An 18,774-nucleotide genomic window follows, 5' to 3' on the forward strand; every position below is an offset into this window, starting at 1 on the left:
TCCCCGTCCCGCCCCCGCCCCCCAGAAGAGACGCCTTGGGCCATTGATTGACCTTCCCAAGCTTCGGTTCCCTCTTCTCCAACACAGTCTTGGCTTGCTCAGAGGCAGAGCTCTGTGCATCAGTCTAGTCATTACTGATAATAACTAGAGGTGGCCACTTTCTTGGCAAGGCAGAACAGAGAGGGACTGTCTCTTCTCCAGACCCCTCAAGTCACAGGCTACTGTCTAGTACTCCGCCTCTTACAGCCATGTCCTGGGGCAAAGGGGCCAGTCAGGCTAAGGAGTGCCTTCTGACTGATCGGATGTGTCTGCTCTCCAAAGTGGACAAACTGGTCATCTGGTATACCTGGTTGAATACTGTTCCCCCAAATTCATGTCCACCCAGAACCTCACATGCGACATTATTTAGAAAGAGGGTCTTTGCATATATAATTGTTAAGAAGTTTGATAGGAAATAATTTTGGGTGTAGGATAAACCTTAAATCCAATGACTGGTGTCCTAATAAAATGAGAGGGCAGAAAGAGAAAAGCCATGTGAGTAGAATAAATGTCTGATAAGTCCCCAGGTCTGTGATAATGTTCCGAAGGCCCTGAGAAATGAATGTGTGGGTGTTTACAGATTAGTTATGTGTTCATGAGCTTGTCCCTGGGATGTGGATGTACTTGACCAAGCACTGCTGGCTGGGGTGAGGGAATCACGCAGATGAATAGGACTCCAGGAACTGGGCCCCCACAGCTGCCATCTAGCTGCCAGCCTTTATTAAAAAAAAAAAAAAAATCTTTATTAATCTCAGAGAGGATGGGAAAGGGAGAGATAGAAACACCAATGATGACAGAGAATCATTGATCGGCTGCCTCCTACACACCCAACACTGGGGATCATGCGTGCAACCTGGGAATATGCCCTTGACTGGAATCGAACCTGGGACCCTTCAGTCCACAGACGGACGATGTATCCACTGAGCCAAACCAGCTAGGGCTGCCAGCCTTTATTAAAAAGCTATTTTGTTATGTACTTCAGGCAGACAACAAAAGCACAGGGAATATAGCAAACACTTTGTACCTTTTGTACAGCAGAGCAAGGCAGAAATGATTGACTTGGCTATTTGTTCTTATATTAAATGAGTATGTCTGTTGCTTTTTCTACTTTATTGAAAAGACAATACACTTAACGGCCTACAAAGCTGCCAGCGAGGGAGCCTGCCTTTTGCCCATGGCCTTGCCCATCTGCAGTGTGGCAGGTGGCGAGGGAGGGTGTACTGTTTGGGATTCTGCCATTCTCACAGCAAACATTTTTTTTCCATATTTAAAACTGGTGTTTACTAGTATATTTACACTAGTTTTCATTCCCCCTTTTCTCTCTTGATGTTCAGGTGTGATCTTACTTCCAAGCTACAGAAGTCTTAACTGTTCATGGCAACAGATGAAACCACACAGATATTCGAAGAAAATGCCCTAAGTTTCTAGGGTGACCAAGGTTGACTGGCTGGTCTCCCTCCCAGCTCAGTTAGGGGCAGGGGAGGAGCCAAGTGGCTTCACTCTGCAGGTGGGCAGAGCTTTGGAGAGCGCCAGACCGGCCTACACTGTCTGCAGCTCCTACCTTTTCCAGGGAGCTGGGATGGTGGGGGCAGGGCACAGATTCGACCTCCCACACTTCCTGCTGTATCTGAGGGTGCCCCAGAGGACTCTGGGGGGTGATGTCAGCACCAATGCGGGAAGAGGCCTGCTGCAGAGGGCAGGGCCCTGGCAGGCACCCAAGGACAGAGTCTAGCCTGCGGAGGAGGCCCCGGGACTATATTGGGTTGGAGGAGGATCTTGGCGGGCCTAGGGGGTACTTGAGAGGCCACCGCTCTGTGGGGACCAGGAGCAGCCTGCAATGGCGCGGTGGACCTTTACTAATTATCTCAGTGAGTAACAGAAATGGGCCCCCGCCCCGCAGTCACGTGGCCCTGCCCGGGCCTGAGTCTGGAAGCTTTGTAGCTGTTTGCTTTTCCACCCAGACTCCTGTCTGTTTTGAGGGCACATGTAGACCCTTTGTGTTTCCCACCATAGATGTCTACACCGGGCTGAAGTCGTCTTGCTGACGCATTTGTTCAGCTCACTTTAACATTTTCTAATCAGTTGTCAGCATTTAAGATCTTACACACAATTCCACGTCTGCTCTTGTTTGAAAAACCAGGCCACGGGCCCACGCTGTGCTCAAGGTGGCTAGGGTCAGTCCCCATCAAAGGGTTCCTCTCGCCTGCCTCTTGGGTGCTCAAGTTCTGGTGCAAAATTCCCGTTACACATTTGCGGATTCGCCCCGACACACTCCCGGGGAGGCACCTTTCCTGGGCTCCAGCCCCCATCGCTCCTGGTCTAGAAGCTGGGGGCGAGGGAGTACAGACACTCCGGGACCCGGGGACCCAGGAGTCAGCCCGCACACCGGTTTGGGAGAGGCAGGGCCGCTTGGAGGGGGCATTAGCTGTCAACAGCTGAGGTGGGTGTCACTGCGGCCACTGTCCCTGCAGCGGGAGCCGACCCTGTGCCTCCCACTGCCTTTCCCAAAAGAGAGGAGAAAACCACTGGAAATGCCCCAGAGCATGGCCATCTTTTGGTGAACCCCCCAAAAAACCGCACAGAGATCACTTTATCCGAGATATTTTATAAAGTGTTCGTAAACACGATTTCAGATGACTTACAGGAAACAAGGGGCGGAAAGGGTCCCCGCGGCGCGTCCAGCTTCCAATGACTTGTCTGGAGGCCGAGCGGCCGGGTGACGGGACAGTCACACCGGCGAAGCCTCGGCGGGTCTGTCTCGGGGCTTAGTCCTCTCGCCGCGTCCCGGAAACGTGCTGCGCGGAGCCCGGTCGCGGACACCCCGCCGGGCCGGAGGGCAGGCCCGCGCCCGCCCCCACCCCCCGCTCAGAGCAATGGCGCCGACAACGGGCGTCACCCTGCCCCGGCCCGCGTCCTTCCCGGGCGCACGGCCTCCGTGGCGAAGGACTTCGGGGCCGCGGAGTACGGCGTCCCCGCTCTCACACCGGTTCGGCGCCCCGTCCGCTCCCGCCGCAGCCATTTTGGAGCGACCACAGACAAAGAGAGAACCCCCCCCCCCCTCCCCCCCGCTGCTGTCCGACCCGGCCTGCCCGGCGGTCCGCACCCCTACACCCCCAGCCAGCAGCCCGCAGGCGCCCACCGACCATAACCTACCCGGGAGCCCACCCGCGCCCCTACCTCTGCCGCTCGCAGCCATTGGCTGCGCCTTTTAAGCGAGCGCAGCGACCAATCGCGAGGCGCTGGGCGGCGGGCGGGGGGCACCGCGGCCAATGGGGAGGCGCCGGGCGGCGGGCGGGGGCGGGCGCGCCGCCGCGCCTGCGCAGTGCACCAGCGCGGCCCTGCCCCCTCCCCCCCAAGCGCCGGCCTCCCGCGCCCCCCGCCCGGCCGCCGCCCCCGCCCCGCCCGGCGCGCGCCGCCCCCCGCCCGCCCCCGCCGGCTGCCCGCCTGCCCGCCTGCCCGCCCGCACGGAGCCGCCTCCCCGCCCAGCGCCGGCCGAGCGGCGGCGGCGGCGGGCCGAGGAGGAAAGATGGCGGCGGGCTCGGATCTGCTGGACGAGGTCTTCTTCAACAGCGAGGTGGACGAGAAAGTGGTGAGCGACCTGGTGGGCTCGCTCGAGTCGCAGCTGGCGGCCAGCGCGGCCCACCACCACCACCTCGCGCCCCGCGCGCCCGCCGCCGCGCTCGGGAACCACACCGGAGCCGGAGCGGCCGAGGGCGCGCCCGCCGCGGCGCCGGAGCCGCCCCCCGCAGGTAGAGCGCGGCGCGGCGCGGCCTGGGGCGGGCGGAAGCCGCCGGGCCCGCTTCTTCATCGCGCCGCCGCTTGTCCCCGCAGGGCCCGCCGCCAAGCTGAGCACACTCGAGGCCGGAGCGCCGCCGGGGCCCGGAACCGGGGCCTGCGGCGGGCCCGGGGCCGCGCCAGCCGCCAAGCCCGCCGCCCGCAACGGCCCGCCCGGCGGCCCCGGCGCCGCGCAAACTTTGAATGGGAGCGCCGCGCTGGGGAACTCACTCCGCACCGCCGCCGCCGCACCTGCTGTCAGCCTGCTGCACAACGGGCCCCCGCCCGCGCCGCCGCCCAAGCCCGCCGCCGCCACTGTCATCCAGACACCGCCCTTCCGCGGCGCCCCCGCCGCGCCCGTGCCCCGCGCCCCCTCGCCCCCTGTGCCCCCCGCCGCGTCCCCCGCTCCCCCTGCGTCCGCCGTCGCCCCGCCGCCGCCAGCCGCCGCCAGCCTGGCCCGGCCGGCCGGCCACCCGGCGGGACCCCCAGTGGCCGCGCAGAACGGGGCCAGCGCTGCGCCCGCGCCCGCGCCTGCCCCAGTCCCCGCGCCTGCCCCAGCCCCAGCCCCCGCGCCCGCGCCCGCCCCCGCTCCTGTCCCGGGTCCCGCGCCCTCCCCCGCGCTCTCCCCCGCGCAAGCCGCCAACAGTCAGCCCGGGCCTGCTGCTGCGCCCGGGCCCGCCGCCGCGCCCGTGCAGGTGGCCAAGGCAGACTCACCCAAGACCGCGGTGCAGCCGGCGCCCCCGCCACCACAGACCCTGGCGGCCAGCTGCCCGGCCGGCGCGGGGGCCGGCATGATCCTCGGGCCAACTATGCAAGGGGCGCTGTCCACCGCCACTGGCCTCCCACCTCCCGCCCCCGGCACCCCTACCGGGCTGCCCAAGGGCTCCGCCAGCGCGGTCACCCAGAGTCTGCCTAGGACGCCCTCAGTCACTACCAGCGGTATCCGGGCCACGCTGACGCCCACGGTCCTGGCCCCTCGTCTGCCACAGCCGCCCCAGAACCCAACGAACATCCAGAACTTCCAGCTGCCCCCAGGTGAGTGACCACTGGTGGGGGGGAGGGTCTTTGCTGCCCTAGTAGAGAGTCCAGGAAGTTGCAGGACTGGAGGACCTAAGGTCATGGGTCTTGCACGGGCCTGCAGCAAGCTCAGGTGCACCTGAGCCCAGGTGCTGGGAGTGTGAGTTCTTGCACACCCAATGTGATGTGGCAGCCGGGATCTGTTACCTTGTGCAGCCGTTGGCTTCAGCTCAGGTCTTTGCGTTGCAAAGTTTTTGTGCCAGTGCTCACAGTTCCTCTGCTGGCCCTGTGTGCCCTTGCTTGGTGTCTCCTCTGTGGAGAGCAGTAGCAGGGGCTCCCAGGCACACCTTACTGGTTTACACAGGGTGTGGAGACATAGCCTGGTTCCATGGTTTTTCCACACTTGGCGATTTCCCCTCCTGTCTCTGGGATAAGGCATATGGCCCGTGTTCTCACTGAACTTTCCTGCTCCTTTGGTGTCGGGCTGTGATGTGTACCCTGAGGGTGGGTCAGGCAGAGTGACGCCCCTCCTTGAGGCTGGGCAGGTCTGCATGGAGAGCTTCTGCTTCCCCGCTAACACCCGGGTGACAGAGGTCCTGGGCACCTTGGGGGACTCCTGGGCACATACCCTTCCTGGGCTGCAGGAATATTTCAGCTCTTTTCTCGTTGAGCACAGTGTGATCACTGAAAGGACCTCAGTTCCTTTGGTTATTACCATCCAGTGACATCAGCGGTGGGCACGTGCGCTCCAGGCAGTGGGTTTTCGGAGGTACAGACGGACAGCCTGTGTCCTCCACTCTGTTTCCTGTCAGTTCGCCATCCTTTCGGGTTCTTTGGGTGTGACAGTGCAAGGGCCCCACAGTCTGACTCGTCCCGCTGCTTCGTTCTGGGATTCTTAGGCCGAGAGAAACTTTACACTTGTGGCGCCTGCTTTCTGCTCTGTCCGCTCCGCCTCGCCTGCGGGGACTGAGTGCTGCGCTTCTGGAGAGCTCCTCCCTTGCTGTGTAGTAAGTGTGCTGGTGTAGCAGCTGCAGAGGTGGCAGGAGTAGTAGAAACAGCACCTCATGTCCCCTAGTGCTTGCTGCAAAGAGCCACAGGTCACCCTGAGAAAGAATTCCAGCGAGTTAAGAAGGAAAGGCTTCCTGTCACCACAGGTGAGCTGGTCCTGGGGGCAGAGCTTGGCGGGCATCTGTTTTGATGGGACTTGGGCAGGGAGGGACCCGGCCACCAGGACCAGTGCTGTGCGTGGTGGTGGGGCAGCATGCCAGGGGGAAAGGCCATGAGGCGGAAGTTACCTGAGCACGTTGTGTTTGTTTCTGAGTTTGTAGGGGTGTTTTATTGGTGGCTCTGTTTTACTTGTTATGTGTATTTTGACCTTTTAGTAGAAAGTATGGCTAGTTGTTAGGGCCATTTACAAAAGGGAATTCGGGGTTGTGGTACGTGATGTAAGCTGTCAGGAGGCTGTTTACCTGTCGGTGAAGGCCCCTTTAGTGGCCCTGCTGGCTTCAGCACTTGCCTTGTTTCAGCAAGGACAATGCCTACGCAGTACTTTTGCTACCTAGACCTGCTGTGAGCTTGTCCATGAAGTTTGTGAGGTGGGCGCTGGGCCTGGCTTGCAGAGGCTGTGAAAGGTGTGGTGTTTGGGATTCACGGATCCCCTTGGTGTGATTCCTAGTGTAGGGACAGTGACCCTAGACTCACTTGCATCTTTTGTTCTAATGTCAGTGTGAGGGATGTCTTCATGTGACAGGTAGACAAACAACGTAGTAAAAATTGTGCCTGAGGTCTTGTGAGGCTTTGCATTAGTCCCATGTGTGAGAGCACAGGACAGCTCATAGTGACATTTGGGTGACAAATGCTGAGAGCTGTGCTTTAAAGGAGCCAGATGTTTTCTAGAAAACAAAATGTTTACATCTCTTCATACCCCTCCTCCCCAGTTGATATTCTGATAGGAAACTATGATTAATTAAGTTACTCCATTTTAATAACAGTAGAAGCAAAAAAAGTAGAGTTGAAACTTCTCCCAGTGCCCCCAAAACAGTGTCCTCTTTTAAAACAGTACAATTTAATTCTGTAAACCAAAGTGACAGATGTGAATATTCTAGCTACATCACGTAATTGGTCAGAAAATACCAAATTCTCCTATTGGATGTTTCCTTTTCATTTAAGTCAAGTCTTTCATCATAAAAAGATATAAAGTGGAGGTAGAAGTAACTTACAAATATGACTCTTGCTTGGCTAATAGATTATTCTTGTTACAACTGTGTTACAAAGCTTGGGGAGGTATTAGGAGTCTCAGGGTTGTTAAAGCCACACACATAGGTGCCAAGTGAAATAATAGACTGTGGGCAGTTGGAATGAGTGAAGGAAGCCCGCCCTCCCAGAACCCTCCCTTCCTGGGGTCAGTCTGGGTGGCAGGGAGACTACCAAGACTGAGCTTGCCAAAAACCAATTCAGCATGAGCCCACCATAGGGTAACACTGAAGTACCAAGGCCCAGGGATGGCCTCCAAGGGATGGTGACCCTTGTCCCTCTCTCCTTTACACCTTGTCTGTCCTGCTTCCACAGAGGATTTGCTCTCCTGTGGCTCTAAGGCTTGGCCAGTGTGTGCTCTTATTCCAGGGCAACACCATTTCCCCCCACTGGCCCAGGGATCTTGCCCTCGGGGACACTGGCATGTGACTTATTTGAAGTGAACACTCCTTCCTTGGCCGGGTGGTTCAGTTGGTTGGAGATTCATCCCTACACCAAAAGGTGGCGGGTTCCATTCCTGGTCAGGGCAATACCCAGGTTTTGGGTTCGAACCCCGGTCTGGGTGAGTATGGGAGGCAACCCATCAATGTTTCTCTCTCCCTCTTCCTCTCTTCCTCCCTCTCTAAAATCAGTAGAGTGAACACTCCCTGGGGTAATATGCTTGTAGAGACCAGTGTCTGCGCGTTGCTTCCTGACAGGTGAAGTGAAGGATTTGTTGGTGGGGAAAGAGAATCTAGTGGTAGCTGCCGGTGCTGCTCAGGCCAGCTGAGCCGGGAGTGTGGTCCCCCGCTGGGTGGTGGAGCATGTAGGGCTCAGCCCTGAAGTTACAAGAAATGGAAATTCTGGTGGCTGACTTGTAGCAAGTGCTTTGACATGAGGGACATTCTTAGAAGCTGAGATTTTGTTACTCAAGGACACTGTTGCTTTCTGACCTGGGGCGGAACATGATTCCTTAGAGCCTCGGCTTTCCCAGTTGGCGTTTGTGAAGCCTGTGGAATTGCATCTGGTGAGCCCTGTACACCGCCACCATGGAGCCTTGAGTATTCACACATTGTCCCGGCCCCTTATGTTCTCACTGGTTTTAGAACTTCATGTAGAGGCAGCGAAGACTCCACACAGCTTTGTTCCCATTCAGACTGTCCAGACGGCCATATTCTCAGGAACCCAGGAGCCTGCTGCTGAGGCTGAAGCTGGTTCTATGAGAAGAAACCAGCCCGTCTTGTTGCAGGGGGTCCCAGACAAGTGGGTCTCGCTTAGGCCAAAGACCTTAACCCAATTTTTCTTTGGCTATACTTAGATAACAGTGATGTTTGAAAAGAAAAAGGACTAACTTTTTGAGAGCTATCCATGGCCAGCACTGGACAGCTCTCCTTGGCCTAGCACCACTGTACTGCCCTTGGAGGGAGGCCCTGGGGGTGAGCAGGGATCCCTCTTTCTCACCCTCTGTCCAGGCTTCACTCCTGGATGTCCCCAGCATCATTAGGGTGGACAGAGCTGTCTGGGTGCTGGGATTGGGATAATGTTTCATGCCGATGTGGGTGTCTTTTGGAGTTGTTGGTCCTCACATTTTAGCAACCAGGTCGCTTAGTCTCTCCCACCCCTCGCTGTAAAGGGGGCTGACTGCCCTGTGCTGAGGGCTTAGGGCTGAATTACCGGAGTTTGAAAAGTGGGCGGCTCTTCCAGCTCTTTACAATTTGCCACATGAGGGGCAGGGCCCTATTTGTGGGGGACCCATAATAAAGCGTTTAGGGAAGTGGTATCCTGGCTACATGGGTGGCTGGTGGTCCCAATGGGCCAGAGGGCTGGCTCCAGGGCAGTTCTGCCATCACCAGGAGGCCCAATGCCTGGCTCTCAGGTGCACTGAAGGAGTTGCTCTTAAACACCTGCCCAGAGTTCCACACATTTATAAATAAATGACTGAAGAGCTTTTTTAGTCATATGTGAGTTGATCAAAATCTAACAACTGGTTTTGAAAATCTTGAAGCAGAGATTTGAAAGGACTCTGGAGAAAGTTGCCTCAGATATGGGGAAATGTGCACAGTTCTCAAAAGTACTTTAACTTTTCTTCGTGTTGATGGAGCAGGAGTCTCAGGCTGGCTCCCTGGTCCTGGGAAATAGTGACTGCTTAGAGCTGTCATCTCTGACAGTCGCCGCCGTCTAGAGGCCGGTAGCCATGACTTGATGGACCTCTGACAGTCATCAGACAGGTACAGTAAGTCAGAAGGCAGAGGGGAGGGGCTTCTGCAGCAGGCCCCTCTGTCCTGAGTGCTGTGTGCCAGGAGGGTGACGGGGACTGTCCTTTCCTGTGGTGGCATGGTGCGTTACACACACGTGTATATGGCATGCCTTAGAATAATTCCTCTACCCCCTGTGAAGTAGTGAGTGCTGTAAAGTTGTGTGTGAGACTGGAAAGTGGGTATCTTTGTGGTGGGGCCATGAACTCTTTGAGTTAGAACTTCTGATTTTTATTTTTACTGATTTCAGAGAGGAATGCAGAGGGAGAGAGAGAAACATCAATCATGAGAGAGAATCATTGATCGGCTGCCTCTTGCACATCCCCTACTGGGGATCTAGCCTTCACCCTGGGCATGTGCCTTTGACCAGAATCGAACCCAGGACCCTTCAGTCTGCAGGCCGATGCTCTATCCACTGAGCCAAACAAACTAGGGCTGAACTTCTGATTTTTACATGTCCTTAGATGTCTAGTCCAAGTAATCAAAGCGTTCAGGAAACATATATAAAAATTGCCGAGGTACATGCCCTTGACCGGAATTGAAAAATGCCTAGGTGTCCCCTCTCTCTCCCATTTGTCTGGTTCCCTTCTCTGGCTGCCTACCTGTCCACACACTGCTGTGGAGGGGATAGAGGCCGTGGCTGGAGGCAGGGGCTGAAGTTGGGAGCTGAGGTCGTGGATGGGGGTTGGGGAAGGGCTGGGGGCAGGGAACTGATTGAGCGGGTGGAGGCTATGGAGCTCCCCGCCCTGCCACTGTGGGTGTCGTGAGCTCAGCCCTCTGCAGCCCTGGCCTGTGTTGCTGGGTTGGACCTTTGGGCTTCCCTCCTGAAGTTAGAGCCTTGATGGGATCTTTCTGCCTCTCCCACGTGGCCTGGGAGGAAGGAATGCACGTGCTTTCTTGGCCCCCGATCTCATGAGGGGCAGTGTGTCCCTGTGAAGGGGGTAGGGTGGGATATCCCACGGCATTGGGGAACTTGCACCCCAGAGGGCCTATGTCCAAATGGTTTCTGAATCCAGAGGCTGGGGAGAAATGAAGACAGTTCTTTATGATGCCATTAGATGGATGTCAGATTTCAGAACCTGAGTGGCAAACGATAGGAGCTTCTCTTGCCTGAAGTGACTTATGTTGGGGCGTCAGTGGTCTGAGTGGACAGAGCAGGACACTAGGAGCCAGGACAGCTAATTCCTCCTCCCCAGGCTGTGTGTATGTGTCCTGGTGTCCGAGTGGCAGCTGCTGGCCCAGAACAGACTGCACAGGACAGGGAAAGGCTGTGGCGGCAGCCAGTGAGACTGAGCACTTGGGGAAAGAAGGTGCTGGTGAGGGGGCAGCCGCGCTGTGGACATATTCACGGGACATGCTCATAGATTTGAGGTGAGGGTTGACTGAGATTGGGACTGTCCTCCCTGGAATCTGGCAGTTGCGGAGGGGAGGAGGACCACTGTTCCTGTTTTGACATGTTTCCGAGAGGAAGGAACAGAGGTGTATGAGGCAGGGGTGCAGGGAGAGGTAAGAGGAGGTCGGAATTTGGGAGTCAGGGCATCTGATGGAATTTAGAGGGTGGCAGGGGAGAGGCGGCGATTGGAGCCAGGCAGAGTGGGTCCTGAATGCTGCCAGGTCTCTGGGAGATAAAGTTATATGTGGGGCACTTGTTTTAAGATTTTTTTGTTTTTGTTTAATTCTCACCCAAGAATATTTTTCCATTGATTTTTAGAGAGATTGGGAGGGGGAGCGACAGAGAGAGAAACATGGATGTGAGAGACACATTGACTGATTGCTTCCCACACAGGCCATGACTTGCGCTGGGGATTGAGCCTGCAACCGAGGTACATGCCTTTGACCGGAATTGAACCTGTGACCCTTCAGTTAGAGGGCTGACGCTCTAACCACTGAGCAACCAGCCAGGGCTTAAGAGCTTTTTTTTTTTTAACAGATTAAAAAATATTTTTATTAATTTCAGAGAGGAAGGGAGAGGGAGAGAGAGACAGAAACATCAATGATGAGAGAGAACCATTGATTGGCTGCCTCCTGCACGCCTCCCACTGGGGATCTAGCCCGCAACCCAGGCATGTGCCCTTGACCGGAATCGAACCTGGGACCCTTCAGTCTGCAGGCCGACACTCTGTCTACTTGGCAAAACCGGCGAGGGCATAAAAGTGTTTTATAATGTAGGGATGTTTGTCATTAAGAGTAGCAATTGTCTCCTGGCTCCTTTGCCTTTTTATTTATGAAAATGGCTTAGAATAGACGTTACTACTTTGGATGCATAGTTGAGTTGATAGACTCAGGTGGCTTGCAGTTTCTGTGTGTGCAATCCTAGGCTTCCTGCCGTGTGCTGAGGGACGGTTCACGAGTCTATAGGTTTCTGGAGCTACATGGACCCGTGAAGATAAGCTCCCTTGGACGAAGCTTCTGAGGCCAGCAGAGGTGAGGAGCTTTTCAAAGACCTTATGGCCACTTAACAGAGGGGTGAGGCCTGGAGAGAGGCCCTCAGGGCTGGCTCCTTCCTGTGGCATCTCTTCTGGTTGTGTCCGCATGAGGCAGTGGATACACAGGGACCAGGCTTTTTAAAGAGAAATGCCACGAAGGGAAGTGTTTGCATGCCCAGCGAGAGGCTGAGTGTGCCTAGGAGCTGGCACATGTGTGCCAGAGACCCGGGGGTAGGAGGTGAGCACGTGTCTGGCAGCCGCTGGACTTCCTTGGTTAGCAGGCACTTGTCCTTCATGGTCCCACCTTGGAAGGTCTGAATGGCTCCTGTGGGCTCTGCGGTGATCACACCAGCCAGAAGGGTGAGTGGTCTGGAGGCACCCTCGTCTGGGGGTGGTCCCTTTCTCCTGCACAGGGAGCTGTAGGAGCTGCTGTGCCTGGGGGCTGCCTTGGTGGACAACCATCAGCCCTGACCTGGCCTCGTGGCTGGGCGCTGGCTTGTGAGTTTGGTCACTCAGTCAGCAAACGTTCATTGAGCACCAGCTTCAGCCAGGCCCATGTCCTGCCCTCTGATGGGCTTGTGCTGGGACCACAGCAGATCCGAGTGTGGTGAGGGTGTCCAGTTGGTGGTGTCGTTTCTGAATGGAGTCTCGTCAGCTGCTCTGTCCCAGCGCACTGTCTTAGGCCGGCGTTCTGTTGTCGTGTTCACATGGGCACTACAGTTCCTCTGCTACTTTAACCTGATTAGAAACAGTCAGGCTGGTGCCACTTCGTCATGAACTTACAGTTGGGAAACTTGGTCCAAAAAGTCTGCTCTGAACCGAAACCGGTTTGGCTCAGTGGATAGAGCGTCGGCCTGCGGACTCAAGGGTCCCAGGTTCGATTCCGGTCAAGGGCATGTACCTTGGTTGCGGGCACATCCCCAGTAGGGGGTGTTCAGAAGGCAGCTGATCGATGTTTCTCTCTCATCGATGTTTCTAACTCTCTATCCCTGTCTCTTCCTCTCTGTAAAAAATCAATAAAATATATTAAAAAAAAAAAAAAAAGTCTGCTCTGAGAGCTCTGGAGTGAGGTGGCGAAGATGGTCCCAGGCCAGCGCAGTTGTGGTGGGCTCGGGAGGCACAGGCAGCCCTGAGTTGGCACCCTTCTGTGTCCCGAATCCAGGTGGGCTCCTGCACCCTGCAGCCACCCCTACTTTCATGTCACACTTGGAAGTTTGGAAACCATTGACTGGGTGCCATCTACTAGTAGGGTGCTGACCCTGAACCCCTGGTGGAGGCTGCCCTCACCCAGCATTGGGGCTTCCTGCCCAGACATGCTTCTGTGGGTCCCTGAGACTATGCTCCGGGATGGCTTGGTGACTGCAGAGCTGCCACCCTGCTGGGACCTATTGCTCTAGAGCAGGGGTCCTCAAACTTTTCAAACAGGGGGCCAGTTCACTGTCCCTCAGACCGTTGGAGGGCCGGACTATAGTTTTAAAAAAACTATGAACAAATTCCTATGCACACTGCACATATCTTATTTTGAAGTAAAAAAACAAAACGGCAAAAACTCCTGCATGTGGCCCGCGGGCCGTAGTTTGAGGACGCCTGCTCTAGAGCAGTGGTTCTCAACCTTTCTAATGCCGCAACCGCTAGCAGGGTCGCCTAAGACCATCGGAAAACACAAATATTTACATTACGATTCATTAACAGTAGCAAAATTACAGTTATGAAGTAGCAACGAAAATAATTTTATGGTTGGGGGTCACCACAACATGAGGAACTGTATTAAAGGGTTGCAGCATTAGAAGGTTGAGAATCACTGCTCTAGAGAAATCCCAAGTTGGGAGAGCCAGAGGCCCGGCTTTGGGGACACAGGCAGCATTTCACGTCCTTGAAGCTACACTCACTCAGGCAGCAACAACCTGTGAGAGCACAGGCGGTAAGAAGTCGCCAAACTCAGTCCTGTGTCTGCATGTGAGATGGTGAGGTGTCTGTGTGTAGGACACAGGTGGGCACGGTGTCCCGTGTGAGTCCGTCTCGGCATCTGTGAAGGGCCACATGCTGGTGAGGTCTGTGTTTACCTGTGTGTCGAGGGCGTGTTGGTCCTAGGACTCCCTGCAGGTGTCCCCTTCTGGGGACTGGAACGCGGGCCTGGACCTCGGGGTGGGTTCTTTACCTTTACCTGCGAGTTCTTATTTCTCTGAAAGAGGTCTGAGCTATTAGGATAACTTTAGCAACCACTTGTTCTGGTGGGAGGTCCTGGAGTGGTTATTCTCATAGTTGTGTGTATCTTTGAAATTTATCAAGCCAGCCCCTGGATGTTCTGTGCAGGCTGGTGGGCAGGTGGCTTCCGGCTGGGAGGGTGTGGGCTCAGTCCCCTCAGTGTGCAGGCCGAGCGCGCTCTTGGCTGCTCCTTGCTCGTCCCCTGGCTGGGCCTGCTCCACTTAGGACCTCACGGTTTCTGTTGCTTCCGGAATGAAGTCCGGCCTCCGGATGGTGGACTGAACCTGGGAGGTGTCACAGTCTCGTCCCAGCTCCAGCACAGCCCACTTCCTCCCTCACCCGTCAGCAGGCCAGGTCATGGCTGCCCTTTGCAGTCGCTGGCCCTTCTGCCCAGGACATGGTCTTCTGGACACCCTGCTCAGCACTCTGGCTCCAGGTCCCGTGTGCCTGCTGGACGCCTGGTGCTTTCTCAGGCCGCTCTGTCTCACTGGGGCCGTGTCCGTGGATTTGGCCATGGGGCAAGTGGTCCTGAGCCTGTGAGGTGGGACTCTGGGGTTCACTGAGGGCCGGGGGCATGACTGGCTGGTCTCATTCTGGAACCTGAGCATGAGTGTAGCGCTCGCGTGGTGGGCGTGCCTGTGGCCTGAGTCAGGGAGTTTCCTGGAGGTGTTTGTGGTCTGTCCACTGGGCAGACAGGCTGGGACTTTGGAAAGCCTTTAATTGAGACGGGACTAGGTGAGACAGGGCCCATGTTTAGGAGTCAGATGCATGGATTTGAATTAGTCACAGTCTTTGGTCCTGGCGCAGCCTGCCTTATTTATGTCATTTAAACAGTTTAATAAGCACCTACAGCCCAGCCTGCGTGGCTCAGTGGTTCAGTGTCAATTCCCTTTTAGGGCACATGCCTGGATTGTGGGCTCAATCCCCAGTAGGGCGCGTGCAGGAGGCAGTCGATCAATGATTCTATCTCATCATTGAAGTTTCTATCTCTCTCTCCCTCTCCCTTCCTCTCTGAAATCAATAACAATATATTTTAAAAAATAAGCACCTACAAACATCACCCCAGAAGAGCTGGGACCTGGCCAGTGTCCCACCTCACCTTTGGCAGCCGCTGTCTCACCCCATGGTCACCACACCTTCACTCCTCTTTCACACCTGCTTGTGGCCTCTTCCCAGACATGGCTAAACACATGGGTTGATTTTAGCTTTAATTTAGTAGGAAGAGCACCAAGCTGTGGGTCAGCTTTTGGGACACTGTGGCCATGCCAGGGTGTTGGGTTTGGTGAGTGCAGAGTGATCTAAAGTGGCTGGGGGATCCGGTATTAGGTGGGTCACATCAATGTGGTGGCGATTGTTCACCAGGTGTTATTGAGAGTGGAAGGAGGACACTGATTAAAGAGCCCAGGCAGAAGGATTGTCTTGGGCAGGGTATCCCGGAGTGTCCAGTGGCTGTCCCACTCCTGCTGCTGATGTCCTACTGGGACTAGTCCCAGGTCACTGTGGAGGAGGCTGCATGTGAGCAGATGGCTGTGCCCTGCATGCCCATGGCACCTAGGACTGAGCCTCTCCTGGCTGAAAGGAGGCGCCTTGAGCCCGTGTCCCACGTCCTGTCCCCCTGATGTGCGTGGGCTCCTGGACGAATGCCCTGAGGCTTTGCCACTGTACTGGGGCCCAGACATCCCAGTTCTCCCGGTCAGCCAGATACCAGAGGCTATTTCTTAGGGCAGTGATGGGCAACCTTTTGAGCTTGGTGTGTCAAACTTCGCCAAAAAACTGAGCATAACTCGGGTAGTGTGTCACTTTGAGGAAAAAACATTATTTCGCAAATGTTTCATCCTCAGGAGCAGCAAATGTTTCATCCTCGGCATGCGGCTGCCTCAGAATTGAACCTGGGACCTTTTAGTGCTGACACGCGTGTCATAGGTTCGCCATCACTGTCTTAGGGGGTTTAGGCCATCTCCTGGAGTCTCTAATACTAGCAACATCATTTAAAAAAAAGTAAATACAGTTTGTTTAGAGTTGCTTTTGTTTCACAGTGATTCATCCATCCACCTGTAGAAGGATGTCTGGGCTACTTCCCGTTCTGTCAATTAAGAACAAAGCTGCTGTAAACGTCTGTGTGCAGGTTTTGTGTGGACATCAGCTTTCAGCTCCTTTGGGTAAACACCAGGAGCGTGACTGCTGGGTCCCACGAGTCTGTTCAGTTTGTCAGAGACCACCACGCTGTCTTCCCAAGTGGCTGCACCAGCTGCGTTCCCACCAGCAGTGCAGGAGAGTTCACGCCGCTCCGCGTCCTCGCCGGCACTTGGTGTTGTCGGTGCTCTGGATTTTGGCCGCTCTGATAGGTGTGCAGTGGAATCTCATTGTTCAATTTCCATTTCCCTGATGACTAGGACGCGGAGCATCTTTCCATTTGCTTACCTGTCATCTGTGTATCTATTAGGTGAGGGGTCTGGGAAGGTCTTGGCCCATTTTTAATCGGGTTGTTTGTTTTCTTTCTGGGTTTAGAATTCTTTGTATCTTTTGGAAAACAGTCCTATATCAGATGTGTCTTTTGCAAATATCTCTCCTCTCCGTGGCTTGTCTTCTCATTCTCTCGGTATTGTTTTTGTAGAGCAGAAGTGTTTAGTTTTAATTAAGTTCAGCTCATCACTTGTCTCCTTCATGGGTCGTGCCTTTGTCATTGTAAAAAGTCACCTCCAAACCCAAGGTCCTCTAGGTCAGTGGTCGGCAAACTGCGGCTCGCGAGCCACATGCGCTCTTTGGCCCCGTGAGTGTGGCTCTTCCACAAAATACCACGGCCTGGGCGAGTCTATTTTGAAGAAGTGGCGTTAGAAGAAGTTTAAGTTTAAAATGTGGCTCTCAAAAGAAATTTCCATCGTTGTACTGTTGATACTTGGCTCTGTTGACTAGTGAGTTTGCCGACCCCTGCGCTAGGTGTTCTCCTGTGTTGCGTTCTAGGAGTGTTACCCGTTTGCGCTTTACGTTTAGGTCTGTGGTCCATTCTGGGTAATGCTGCGTGCAGACTCATTGTTCTGCATGTGGATGCCCGGCGGTTCCGACACCACTGACTGAGGCCACTGTCCTTTCCCCCTGGAGCTGCCTTTGCTCCTTGTCGACATCAGTTGGCTCTGTCTACGGGGTCTGTCTCTGGGCTCTCTGTCCTGCTCTGTTGGTCTGTGTGTCTGCTCTTTCACCAGGAACCACGCTGTCTTGATCGCTGTAGCTTTACAGTCAGTCTTGAAGTCGGTGGCGTCAGTCCTCCAACTCTGTTTTTCACTTTCGTTGTTTCTTTGGCTGCTCTAGGTCTTTCGCCTCCATATAAACTTTAGAATCAGTTGGTCCATATCCACAAAATAGCAGGCTGGGTTCTGATGGGGATTGTGTTGAATGTACAGATCAAGTTGGGAAGAACTGACATCTTGACAATATTGATTCTTCTTGTCCATGATCATGGAATATTTCTCCGTTGACTTAGTTCTTTAATTTTATTTAAAAAATGTTTTTATTCATTTTAGAGAGAGAGGAAGGGAGAGGGATAGCGAGATGGAAACATTGATGAGAGAGAAACATTGATTGGCTGCCTCCTGCATGCCCCCTACTGGGGATCGAGCCTGCAACCTGGGCATGTGCTCTGACTGGGTATCAAATAGGAGACCTCCTGGTTCATGGATCACACCAGCCAAGCAACTTAGTTTTTCTTTGATTCATTCTCAGAGTTTTGTTGTTGACTTCACATAGACCTCATATATATTTTGTTGGATTTGTACTTAAGTAATTCATTTTTGGGTGCTAATGTGAATGGTGTTGTGTTTTTAATTTCAATTTCCACTTGTTCATTGCTAGTTTATAGGAAAGTGACTGACTTTTGTGTATAAACCTCATAACCTGCAACCTTGCTGCAACTGTTCACTAGTTCCAGGCCTCTGCCAGGACAGGGGCGGGCTGCCCTGCGTGGGAGGGGATGGGAGGAGGAGCCCTAGAAGCTGATGGGAGGATGTCCAGTTTCCACTCTGCAGGTGGTTCTGCCTGTCTCTGTCCTTCTGGACCAAGGGCAGGAAGGGTCCCGAGAGAGCCAGCTTCCACTGCCCTCAGCCCTTGGAGTGTCCGCTGTCCCCGCGGTAACTAGGCAGTGAGCAGTGCCCCTTGGGAGGGAGGAGGTGTGTCCGGGCTTAGTGCAGCGATAGACTGTCCCTCTTGCCAGTCCCTGACTCTGAGTCCTTGTCTTTAGAAAAGGTTTTGGTACACCAGGATCCTCACAAGGCAGGCCTTGCTTTGGGGTTCAGAGAGCAAGGTGCCCCGGTGCCCGGGAGGGAGCTGGCTCAGCCCGAACCCTCTGGGGCTTTAGGAGACTTTCAGGGTGATTTCAGTACTTGTATTAGAAAGCCACCCTCTGCAATGACAAGAGGGTGCCTCGTGATGGGGCTGCATGGGCGTGGTGGCCAAGCAGTGTTGTTGGCCCTGCCTGTCTGGGTGCCCGTGGGAGTGGCGGAATGGTGGAGGTAGGAGGAAGAAGGGCTTGGGGTGAGGCTGGTTAGTCAGCTGCCCCGAGTTGGGATGCCCTGGTGGGGGAGTCAAGGCGCGGACTCCCTTGACTGTCACTTCTTCCCACAATCGGAGTGTGATCATGTGGATTTATATCGCTCTGTGCTCTTACTGAGGAGACTGGGGTACCAACTGCCTCAGGATAGCAGAGTCCCCGGAAGTGAGAGGGAGTCCCCTGCACAGTGTGCTGAAGCCCTACCTTGTAAGAAACGAGACCTGTAGGAAAACAGATGGTGACCTTTTGTGACTGCGTGTTGGGAGGTTTCCCAGGACAGGAGCAG

The 18,774-nt window shown here is 55.0% G+C and overlaps 1 protein-coding gene across 2 annotated transcripts in view; it reads left to right on the forward strand.

The window, feature by feature from the left end:
* The first annotated feature begins 3,483 nt into the window (after positions 1 to 3,483).
* The window catches only part of TAF4 (TATA-box binding protein associated factor 4), a 60,311-nt gene continuing 45,020 nt past the window's right edge, over positions 3,484 to 18,774 (forward strand). For both annotated transcript variants that reach the window (XM_079784312.1, XM_079784313.1), the window contains exons 1-2: positions 3,484 to 3,788; positions 3,871 to 4,848. In XM_079784312.1, coding sequence (XP_079640438.1) covers positions 3,566 to 3,788; positions 3,871 to 4,848 — 1,201 coding nt within the window. In that variant the 5' untranslated portion in view covers positions 3,484 to 3,565. The remainder of the gene's footprint in view (positions 3,789 to 3,870; positions 4,849 to 18,774) is intronic.

This window comes from Cnephaeus nilssonii, assembly GCF_951640355.1.
Source record: "Cnephaeus nilssonii genome assembly, chromosome: 11".
NCBI lineage: Eukaryota > Metazoa > Chordata > Mammalia > Chiroptera > Vespertilionidae > Cnephaeus > Cnephaeus nilssonii.